General features: G+C 35.6%; 3 protein-coding genes across 5 annotated transcripts; 1 reads left to right on the forward strand and 2 right to left on the reverse strand.

The window, feature by feature from the left end:
• Window positions 1–258: 258 nt before the first annotated feature.
• On the reverse strand, window positions 259–3191 carry LOC133682706 (DEAD-box ATP-dependent RNA helicase 41). 3 transcript variants are annotated; one of them, XM_062106190.1, is made up of 3 exons: window positions 3027–3191; window positions 2801–2905; window positions 259–2589 (listed from the first exon to the last, which is right to left on the reverse strand). In XM_062106190.1, exons 2-3 carry the CDS (start codon window positions 2868–2870, stop codon window positions 1046–1048), a joined length of 1614 nt encoding a protein of 537 aa, XP_061962174.1. In that variant the 5' UTR covers window positions 2871–2905; window positions 3027–3191; the 3' UTR covers window positions 259–1045. The 3 variants fall into 3 exon arrangements, with proteins under 3 accessions (XP_061962174.1, XP_061962176.1, XP_061962175.1); XM_062106192.1 differs by having other exon boundaries at window positions 2801–2863; window positions 3027–3190; XM_062106191.1 differs by having other exon boundaries at window positions 2801–2853; window positions 3027–3188.
• A 928-nt stretch (window positions 3192–4119) lies between these two features.
• Window positions 4120–5255, reverse strand: LOC133683061 (uncharacterized). The gene has a single exon (XM_062106568.1). It carries the CDS (start codon window positions 4984–4986, stop codon window positions 4357–4359), a length of 630 nt encoding a protein of 209 aa, XP_061962552.1. The 5' UTR covers window positions 4987–5255; the 3' UTR covers window positions 4120–4356.
• Window positions 5256–10520: 5265 nt separating this feature from the next.
• Window positions 10521–11585, forward strand: LOC133683060 (uncharacterized). The gene has a single exon (XM_062106567.1). It carries the CDS (start codon window positions 10695–10697, stop codon window positions 11328–11330), a length of 636 nt encoding a protein of 211 aa, XP_061962551.1. The 5' UTR covers window positions 10521–10694; the 3' UTR covers window positions 11331–11585.

Raw genomic sequence — 11585 nt, forward strand, 5'->3', positions numbered from 1 at the left:
CAGATAATTTTAATATAATATAGTAATATGAAAAATAAATTTTAAAAAATAAAAGAAATATTATTTCAATATATTTATTTAATAATTACTGCCACTGCCCTTCACAATAAATTGTTCATTGTTATTTTCAATTTTTTTTTTTTTTTTGTAAGCAGCAGTTAGCGTGGGAAGGGAAGAAAAGGTCAAGCCAACACAACACAACGAGGACCTAATTGTTATGGCCCCGCCTCTCAAATCCGGGGCTAAATGCTTATATGCTAGTCATAATAATACGTTCGAGCCAGATTTGTATTCAATGCAAAATATTCTGGTTGCTACTTTCATTGTTTCATATGTAAATTATCTATAGAAGCACGTCATTACAGGTTTTTTTTCCTTCAGTACTGCAAGAGATGCGCCTCAATTCCATGCCGGACCAAGCTGAAAACCACAATCATTCAAGGTGTGTAGTCCCTTCAACTAAGAAACGTAAGAAACTCAAAGTCGCAGAGCCAGGGCCTTGAGGTCCTCAGCTAGAACCCAAATCATTCCTGCAAATATTTTCAGTAAAAAATGAAACTGCCCCAGTATTTCAAGCAGAGCCACCAAAAACCATCCAGAAATCAAAATGCTTCAGTCGATGGGAGAGTGGCTTCCACAAAGCATAGATTATGCATGCCTCAACTGCTTTGGGGTGAATTAATATCAGCACATCTTCTCACCCAATTCTTAATGTCCATTGTCCTCCTAGAATGACCAAGTAAACCAAACAAACAAACCAGCAGAAAAAAGTAATTGAGCTTGGACTATGGAAATAGTCGTCAACCAACATATTGCATGGCTATAGCATATTTATGTGGGCCACTTCTCCCTCTGCGAACATCATCCTTGAAAAGTCAAGGGTAACGATTCTTGCTCCACTATGCAGTCATGAAGTTGCTCTCAAGGTAGTGTGTTTTCCTTGGTCCATGCACCCAGCAAGGCCAAGGAATTTAGTAAGCAGCACTAGAGTAGACTTTTCATGTGTGGCAAGCAAATAGTGCCAGTTAAATAACAAAGATTAAACTCATGAACCATACTTTCGCTTTCTCTGGCCCTTGCCCATAGGAAAAGAACGCTTCACATACCTTGAATTAACAAGCTCACGAGGGATCACAGCTCCGGAAGATTTTAAGACTTCAACCAAATCTGGAAATAAATTCCTGTTCTCCTCATTAACAAATACAATAGATGTACCATCCTCTCCCATTCGTGATGCCCTCCCAATCTGATGGACATACTCCTTAATGCAATTGGGCATATCAAACACTATTACCTGTCTCACGCCCAAGAGATCAACTCCCCGACCCAAAACCCCAGTAGCCACAACCAGAGGAACCTCTCCAACCAAAAATGACTTCATTATCTCTCGTCTCTCCTTCATAGACTTCTCTCCATGAATTGATAGGGCCTTCAATCCAGTGGTGACTGTGATTGCATTAGATAGGAGATCTGCCCCAATTCGGGAACCCACATATACAATTGATGGTGGTAGAAAATGCTGCTTGCTCATCAATATGTCAAAAAGCTTTTGCTTCTTTTGTTTTGACTCCACCCAGATAGCCAGCTGCTTCACGGCCTTACTTGGTCTGTTAGGCTGGCCAATGGAAACAAAAATTAAATCTTTTGCCATAGAGCTTGCCATCTTCTCTACCTCTTGTGACATTGTAGCCGAATACATCAACACTTGGGGTTGTGAGAGAGCCCTGAAAATCTGCATAACCTGATCTCGGAAGCCCTGTTGAAGCATGCAGTCCACCTCATCCAGGACCAATATCATTATGTCATCTAGTTCAATATCGTGCTTTGCTAAGAGATCAATAAGCCTACCAGGAGTTCCCACAATGAGTTCCACACCCTGCTGAATGCGGTACAGTTGTCTAGGCATGGCATCACCGCCAATCACAAGGGCAGTTTTAAAAGGCAAACCCTTTCCTAGCAATTTAGCCTGTTCCTCAACCTGTATACAAAGCTCCCTGGTTGGAGTTAAAACCATCGCTAGTGGCTTTTTACTTTTAGATAAGTTCCCATGCCTAAAAGTCGCACAACGAGAAACAACAGGAACCAGAAAGGATGCAGTTTTCCCTGAGCCAGTGTCAGCTGATGCAAGCAGACTTTTTCCTGTCAAAGCAGCCGCAATACCTTGCATCTGTATAGGTGTCGGCATGTCATATCCTAAAGTCTGTATGTTGTGCAGGAGTTTCTCAGGAAGATTACAAGAAGAGAAAGACAAAATGGGATCTGGAACTGAGTCTCCCTTCACATGGATTTCAAGCTTCCTCCTCAGCAGTTCTGTTTGATCGCTAGTTAAAGGAGATTCTGAGTCTCTAACATAAAAGCACTCATCAGTTGCAGCCAGTCGTTTAGGAAGTGGGTGGCCAACTGGAAGGTGGGTGTCAGCAGCCCTCCCTAAGAGAGTTTGTTTGCATTCCAAGCTGCAAATATCAGAATCAGTCTGATCACATATATACTCACCATAGCGACCACAAACAACACATATAGGCTCCCCGGGCAGCGCTTCTCTCTGGTCTCTAGAGGTCTTTTTCACATCATCTCCCGCAGCCTCAGACACTAAAGGATAAGAACACGAAATTCATTCAACCACAATCTAACAGTAGTCTAGTCTTAAATCAAAAAAACAAACACCCAACAAACATAAGATATTTAAATAAGAAGCAGAACACACGCGGTTATAGAAATCGGAACTCAATTTACAATTAAGAAGAAATAAAAATTGAAATCAGCAATCAGGTGAAGAAATTGCAGCTGAAAATTAAGATACCAGTGAGTCCATCAACAAGTGGTGTGCTCATTGAAGTTCGGCCCTGATTCTCTCTGTTAACGTCTCCCATGAATTGACGAAGTGGGAAAAAAATTAGAACAACCACTTTGGCGTAGATAGATGAATGAAACCCAAAACGTAAAAACAAATATGTAAATAAATTGCTTGCAACCCCCCCCTTCTCAATCTCCTAAAAAACAGAAGAAAAGAGAGAATTAATGCTTACCGACTTGGATTTGTTGTCCGCAGTTCGGTTTTGGCAGATGCAGAGGACAATTTATTCAAACCCTAATTGTTCCAAACCCAGAGCTTGGGGGATTAATGGAGGGTAGGTTTTAGTTTTATTTCTTTCACAAAGGGAATGTTGAGGGGAAAAATAGGTTAGCTACAAAAATATCCCTCCTCTATCAGATCGTTTACAATGTTGCCCTTTATCAATTTGGAGAATCAATCAATTTTACCCTTAATTTGGTATTTTGGAGTAGATCTCGTTAGATGATTGAACCTATAAAATGATTATTTATTATTTTCTATCGTTAAAAAATAAATTGTTAAAAAATTCTTTTATTTTTCTTTTTAGCAAGATATACGAGCTTAGTTACAAACGCTTTCTATGGTTATCAACAAAAATTAATTGGGCATTGAAAAAATACCTTAGGTTCAGGGTTTTTTTTAATTTTTTTTTATATTTTAGATTTTTTTTTTATTTGTTAATCTCAAAAATCATTTTTAAAAAATAAAAAAATATCATTTTAATATATTTTATAAAAAACATTTAAAACTCAATCACATTCCTCAACATATTCAAAAACATATTCAAAGATGGCACCCTATTGATGACAAAACCTAAGTCTCTTGCAGTGATATAAAATTGAACGGTAATAATAAGCAAATTATTTTTTTTTCTAAAGAAAAAGGAGCTAATTAAAATATTTATCTGATATTAATTTTTTAAATTTTTATAAAACTAAAAAAAAAAAGCATTCTTAACAAAGAAGAGAATGGTAAGGAAGTATGCCTTTCAATTCTGTTTACTAGAAAATTGAAAGATTATTGACAAGTAATTAAATATTAGGTTTTCTTAACATCCAATTGAACTCCATTCCCATATTTTCTTACTTGAAATTCACGGATCATCATCTTGACAATTTCTCGTTTTGTTCTCCTGATTTATCACTGGCAAGAAACATTACTGTTGCCAGCACAAAACCAATAATAAAATACAAACTGCTTTTAATTCTTTTGTAAGGGTTGAGAGTGATTGACATTAATTCTTTTTGGATTTATTTTTGGAACTACTGTGTTCTATTTGAATATGATTTTGGTTGTATCCATCACGAGGAAATGCTCTGATGAATCTGGATTTTCTGGTTTTATTATTGAGCTATAAAGCTTCAAGTACAGCACTACAAGATCTACAAAAAAAAAAAAAAAAAATTATCCATTCCAATTCCAGCACTTGGGATGTTGCAGCCATAAAAACACAGGCTGTAGTTTTACGAGTATTTTCACCATTTATGGTTCTTGACCTTCGCTGCAAGGCTTTAAAGTTTTAATTAAGCAGTAGCCCCTTGAAGCATCTCCTGATACCTCTTCATGGATAGTTGCTTCTGCAGCCTCATCTGGTGATGGAATCTCTTGATGAACAAATCTGCCACATGGTCTATCTCGTCTTCCAAGCTGAACGTCTCCCCTTCTTGCTTTGAATTCTTTACCATGTCTATCACCGACACTCCTGAATCTTCAAACTCTACACCTTCAGAGTCAAAAAGCGAGTGGGTAAGGTCTGGATACTTCTCCTCGCCATCGCCAGCTTCTTCATAGACATAGCCAATAATGTTATCTTGGCCATCCTCTGCAACAATATTCTCCATCAACTCGGTGTCAGTAGGATTGAGGAGGGGCGACATAGAGTCGAGGTGGTTATGGAACACTAAGGCCTTGTTTTGATCTAAGCATTCCAATTCCAATGCTTCTTCTTGATCCTTTTCATGCTGCCCCATCAGAGAATGGAGCTTCTCAGTAATGGAGCTCATCATAATCTTCTTGTTTCCGAGTAGAGAGAATATTATCAACCGCGTCCTCAAGGCATTGGTCTTGCTCTTCAGAGCCAGAGTTTTAGCCTTGGCCATGGATGCCAACACGGACATTACCCTCTTCAAGAACCCACCTGCTTTCTTCTTCATCGTTATTGCTCGAAAACTTTCAAGACACAACTAAACCGAGAGAGGAGGATGAGTGAACAAAGCTCGCTAAAAATATACAGCAGGGCTCAAGCTTCTGGAGATATTTAGGCTGCACCCAATCTGTGCGAAAAGACTCAATGGTCTGGTCTGGTTTGGCATGAAGGGGTTCGAGAGCAGGGAAGGGTTTATATAGCTGAATTAGACAATAAACAACGCCTTTCTATTCCTCCATGTTTCTATTGAGAGGATGAGATACAGACTACAGAGAGAGACAACGAGTGGGGACTAAGGAAAGAAAAAGAAAAAGTGCCTGAAGTGGGAGTAAAAGTTAAAAGTGACAAGGTGAAGGACACGTGTCTGCGTCCTGTAGCTTGGTGTGGTCTAAGGAAGGCACAAATTTTGGTTTATTCGTGGACATAGTGCCCAAGAGCTGGCTTCGCCTTTTTCTTTTCCAGCCTCTAAAAAGTGAGCCTTGTTGTCGTAATGCTTCCTGAACTCTGGACCTTTATAGATTACCCCCTGAACTTAAGAGTCTTCAAGGTTTCGCCCTTAAACTAATTTGATTTGAGAATATGGTCCTTCTTACTGGCTAGTCACGCTAGGTTTCTGTGTTGATAATTAAAGAAAAATCATATTTAAGAGATAAATATATCTTGTCAAGAAATCAATTATATAATATTTAATTAAAATTGCTTCTCCCTGTTTTTATATGTTAATAATAGTAAGTATTTATTATTTTTTAAAATTTATTTTTGACGTCAGCATATTAAAACGATTCAAAAACATAAAAAAAAAATATAAACTAAAAAACATTTCAAATATTTTTAAAATTGCAGGTGGATCGCAATGCCGAAGAGGGCTTAAATATCACTAAAACCGATGAGGGAATGGTAAAGTTGGTTAGTCAATGGAGTGGATTGCAAAGAAACTAGAGTTAGGGGGGTGAAATCTTTAGAATTTTTAGTATAGGGAGTGATTTGACTTGGGACTAAAGTTCAGGAATATCGTTAGAAGGGACCCCTCTTTAGCCCTAGGGGGAACTTTTCTTCTCTTGTTTATATTTTTTTTCAAACCCTAAAGTTGAGAGATTAATCTTCAAAACAGAGCTCCAATTATTGATTTAAAATGTGATAAAAGAGTTTTGACCTCCATGTTCAACAAGCTCCACGTACTTTCCCCTAGCAGATAATTCCTTGAAGAAACCAGAAGCATCCATCATCGCCACAAATGGCGACTGGTGATTTTACAACTTTAGCCTTATACGTTAAACAAAAAGGGGAGAGAGAATTGTCTTGCAGTGACAAGCACAAGCACTTCGGTGCTTCAGCCAGTTGTCAGTGCTGAGAGATATTTTTGTGTGGTTGCTTAATGGAGCTGCGTTTCAGTCCACGGGCAAAGTGCTAATCATAACAACAACAGTTGCCTCTGGAGTTAGGCGGGGGTGGTCAAAAAAGGTGCCTCTTTTCACCCATCTCTATGCAATAGCAGCACGGTATTACTTAGCCAGGAAGGCTACAAGTTTTATATCCCTTTCTCTGCACATTTTTCTTTTATCTGCCTGCCTGCCTGCCTGCCTGCCTCCAGCCCATGATCCATCATGGTGTGCTTCTGCAATTTTACCATGAGGGTATGTTGCTAAGGCCTACACCTTGCTCACATAGTCACATGGGCTTGTAATCCAGTTTTATATCCCTTTCTCTGATCATTGGCCTGCGCGGCGTTGCATCTCTCTTACTTTGTTTTTTAATTAAAAAATTAATCTTGAACTTGGAATTCTATGTATTACATAGTGGATGATATTTGTTTTTAAAAAATATTGATAAGATGAAATATTGAATAATATTGTTTTTTAAATATTAAAATAGCAATATATTAGATCGATTAGAGTTATTTTATCAAACATGTAACTTGAGTTATGAGACTGGGATAACTACATAAAAAACAAATTAAAAAAAATTACAAAACTCAATTTTCAAGTAACCTAATATTAAATAATGAAATTTAAAAAAAAACTTAATTAAAAAAAATAAGCATTAGAGGGTCAAATTGAAAAAAAATATATTGAACTAAAAATGATCAAAAAAATAAACTGAGTCGACTTGTCAAACATGCTACCCTGTATCAAGATATCTCTATAGAAAAAAAATCAAAAAGAATTACAAAATCCAATTAAAAATAATCTAAAAAAATAAACATAATCAACTCAGGTCAATCTGTAAAATCCACAACCCTCTTCTTGAGCTCGAGTTTCAAGCCGAGCCCAACCCTTTTTCTGGACTTAAATGTTCTACCCGGGCCATTAAAAAGTGTTTGGAGATGGGAATCAACTCAGGTCAATCTGTAAAATCCACAACCCTCTTCTTGAGCTCGAGTTTCAAGCCGAGCCCAACCTTTTTTCTGGGCTCAAATGTTCTACCTGGGCCATTAAAAAGTGTTTGAAGATGGGTCAAAAAATTCTGGGCCCATGATCATTGAGTGCTAAAAAGGGAAAAATATTGATCCATCATAATCATGCAGGAATATGAATTTATTTATCGTGATAAAAAAGAAAAATTAGTATTTAAAATAACCCTTAAATTTATTGTTGTATTCTTAATTTAGTCAACTAACCATCTAATCTCTTCGATTAAACCTTGTTTTTTCTCTTAATGTTAACTATGCATGGGAATGTGTAAGAAAAATTAGGATCAATGTCTCATTTATTTGTTAGAAAATAGTTTTTTTTAAGTATTTTTTATAAAAAATAAATTTATGTAAAATATATTATTTTTCAATGCTTAAGAATAAAAATATTTTCTAAATTAAAGAAACAGAAGCTTTGTGAAATAAAATGAAGCATTATGCTATTCCCCATAAAACGGGCCACTTTACCTGCTGGTTTTACGCCGGGCGGGTCGCTACTCAGTCATGGTCCTACTTGAAATAATAGTAATGAAATAAGTGGAGAGGCTCCGGTGGGTTTGCTTTAAAAATAGTATTTTAAAAAACCCTTAAATTTATTCTTTTATTTTTAATTTAGTCAATTAACCATCCAATATCTTCAATTAAACCTTGTTTTTTCTCTTAATGTTGACTATGTATGGGAACATGTAAGAAAAATTAAGATAAATGTCTCATTTATTTGCTAGAAAATAGTTTTTGTTTTTTGAAGTGATTTTTATGAAAAATTAATTTATGTAAAGAGTATTATTTTTCGATTCTTGATGTTTATATAAAAAATAAACTAAAAAATACTTTCTAATATTTTTTTATACCATGAAGATTGAGTTGAAAAATTACTTATTAATATGTTTTTTTAAAATTATCTTACATATATAAAATATCAAATGTAACTATTTGATCATTTAAAAAAGAAAGGAATGAGATAAAAAAAAGTGTAATAGTGCATTTTCTTATTATATCATGTATTTATACATTGCTTATTTTTATAAAAATATAACTATACATTTTAAAAAATATTTTAAATAAAACATTATAGACAACCATTGCAGAACATTGAAAATTTTTTTTCTATTGTATTCTAATTTTATAGCACAATTTATATGATTTAAAATGTATGATTACCATGTAATATAACATATTTTGTATTCAAATATATTTTCCAATATTATATAAATTAAAGTATTATATGCAATAATACATCAAATTTATATACTTTTATATTGTATATTAATACATCCCGATATACTATTATTTATATAAATAAATTATTAATTTATTATTTATTAATAATATTATTTTTTAAAGTATTTTATTAACATATTATTATTTATATATGTATATATAAACAACGAAGTATCATACTGATGAGGCTATAAAAATCACATGGAATATTATGGAATGAATTATTTCTTTAGATCCTTGTAGATTATTCACGGTATGTTCTACGACCTTCACTTCCAAACATATTGACTTTTTCTTTAATGGATTTTTTCAGAGGTTGTAATTCTTCTCTTCAGTGAATATCTGTACAATGTCTCGTAGAGACCCCTGGAGGTGTTGATGGAGGACCTTTCGAAGATCAAGTCAATACAAGGTAATTTTATGTGGAAAAAAGATATTAATGAATGTATTAATAAGCTTTTATGAAAATAGAGATGAAGAATGAGGAGAAAATGTAGAAGTTAAAGAAGAAGAATAAGGACTGTGTTTATGTCTCAGAGCATAAGGTTTCGAACATTTTTTCTGTATACTCAAGCTTCCTTTTATATTACCTGACTTGACCTGCTTTATATAACGTAGAAGGGGTAAAGATGTAATATCGTAATGGTAAAATAATATTATTCTACTGCTCGTGTCATCACATCTAATTAATATAAGCATGGACTGCTTATTCGTATTCAATGGGATGTGATGAGTATCATAATTATTAGCCCAAGCCCGGAGTATGAGAGACTCAGTGTGGGGTTACTTTTCGGTTTGTATGCCGCACCCAAGAGGAGTTGGGTGCGGACGCGCCATGACCCAACTTAGAGTTGGGCGTCGAAAAAGACATAACTTCATTTTAGATTATAACTTTCGTATGATGACTTTTAAACGGGAGGTTTAGAAAATCATGACCCGTCACATACCACTTTAATTTTTTTAACTAGAAAATAATTTCCTCTATCTAAAACTTGTTTTTCTTTAATTAAATGGTGAATTTTACTAATCAGTTTTTTCAATAATATAGCTAAATATGAAAAAAAATCAGGAAACTATTTTGCAGTAAGATATAGAACCTTAGTGAAATATAAAGGAAGCATTGCGCTAATCCCCATAAAACGGGCCACTTTACCTGCGGGTTTTACGCCGGGCGGGTCAGTACTCAATCATGGTCCTACTTGAAATAATAGTAATGAAATGAGGAGAGGCTCCGATGGGTTTTGCTTAGCCAGATAATATGCCCTTTGAGCCGTTGAAAAAAGCGAAGCATCCTCTGTCCCTCCGACCACAATGTCCCACGCACGCACTCTTCTATTTTTAATACCATCGTGTTAGCTGTCTTGAACCCTACATTTCAACCATTAACAACATGTATATTTTGACTCTTGTCCTCCCTTAATTTCTTTTTATTTTTCAAAAATATAATAATAATTGTTTTTTAAAATGTTTTTTATTTATAAACACATTAAAATAATATTTTTAAAAATTTATTTTTAACACCATCGTATGAAAATAATCTAAAAACATAAAAAAAGTTAATTTAATAAATCTCCATTTGGATCATACTCCTGTGCCCCCAAACAAGTTATTACGGATTTCTCTAAGATTTAAATCCTGAATAACAACAATAATAATGCGGGAAAAAGAATAGGACAAGGCTTCAGCAATCCTCCTTGAAATAGTAATATGAAAGCAAAGAGTTGTCGGGTCCATTTGAATGTGGTGATGTTTTTCTTAAGGCTCCCCCTACTTTCCATTTCCCTTCTAGATGGATTAACCCTCTTTATTTTATTTTATTTTAATTTTCTTGGTGAAAACAAATTAAAATAGAAATGTTTTTTCTCGAGTTTTATGAAATGGGAAGCTCTGCCTATAAATGGACAGCCCTCATCTTCAAGTTTTCTCACAGGGTTTTCTTTGTTTTGCGAGGTCTAGCAAACCTCGCGGAAACAAGAAAACCCACTTGCCCTCCTCTCTCTCTCTAATCTCTTATCTTCCCCTTTGGTGTTAATGTTACCAAGATCATACAGATTCCCACAAAATTATAAGGAGAGTATTGTGCAATGGAGGTGCATCCAAGGGTAAACTCTATGTTAGCCAAGAGGCTATGGAATGTTTTGAGGGTAACCTTCTTTATGATAAGGAAGGGATTGGTTTCAAAGAGGAAGTTGATCATGGACATGAATCTCATGATGAAGAGAGGGAAGCTCTTGAGGAAGTCCTTAAGCAACCTCATGTCCCTCCACCACCATACCCACCATCATCACTCAAAGGATTTGGCACGCGGTAGCTTCGGCTTACAAGAATATGAATTCTCATGCAGCAACAGTCCTGATCTTGTTTTTTTCCGCATGCCAAAACGCAAACACCATTATTTCCCCTGTATCAATCTCCCCGAGGTCATAGAAGAGGAGCAGCTTGAAGCAGAGGAGAGCAAGGGCGCAGTTGTCATGGTTCCAAAGACTCCTGAGTACACTTTCAACATCCATTTTGATCACGCCTCTGAGTTCGCTCCGGGAGAGAAGCGAAGCCCTCTTCTCTCCCCGTTCTCGGTAAGAGTGTCAGATTATTCATCAGAAGATGAGAATGATGGTGGGAATGTACAGGTTGACGATGAAGCTGAAGAATTCATCAGAAGGTTTTATGAGCAGCTAAGGGTACAAAGTCGCATGCAATTGCTGCAGTATCAGGAAGCCTAATAACGTACAGGAGAATCTCGCTGTAGTGGAAGATAGGCTAGCTATTCGGCTTACGGTCCATCTCTCCATGGTTTAATAACGGATATTGAATGGAATTAATGCAAATTAGTGTAAAGTTTTGTGAAGTTGTGATTGTTTCCCCCCCTCCCCTAATTGCTGTTAATATCTGTTGGTTGGTGTCTCGGATTTTTATGGATATACTATGAATTAAATCAAAAACATTGATAATGTGATGGATGAACTGGCATTTTGGAA

This window comes from Populus nigra, chromosome 2 (genome assembly GCF_951802175.1).
Source record: "Populus nigra chromosome 2, ddPopNigr1.1, whole genome shotgun sequence".
Taxonomy (NCBI): Eukaryota; Viridiplantae; Streptophyta; class Magnoliopsida; order Malpighiales; family Salicaceae; genus Populus; species Populus nigra.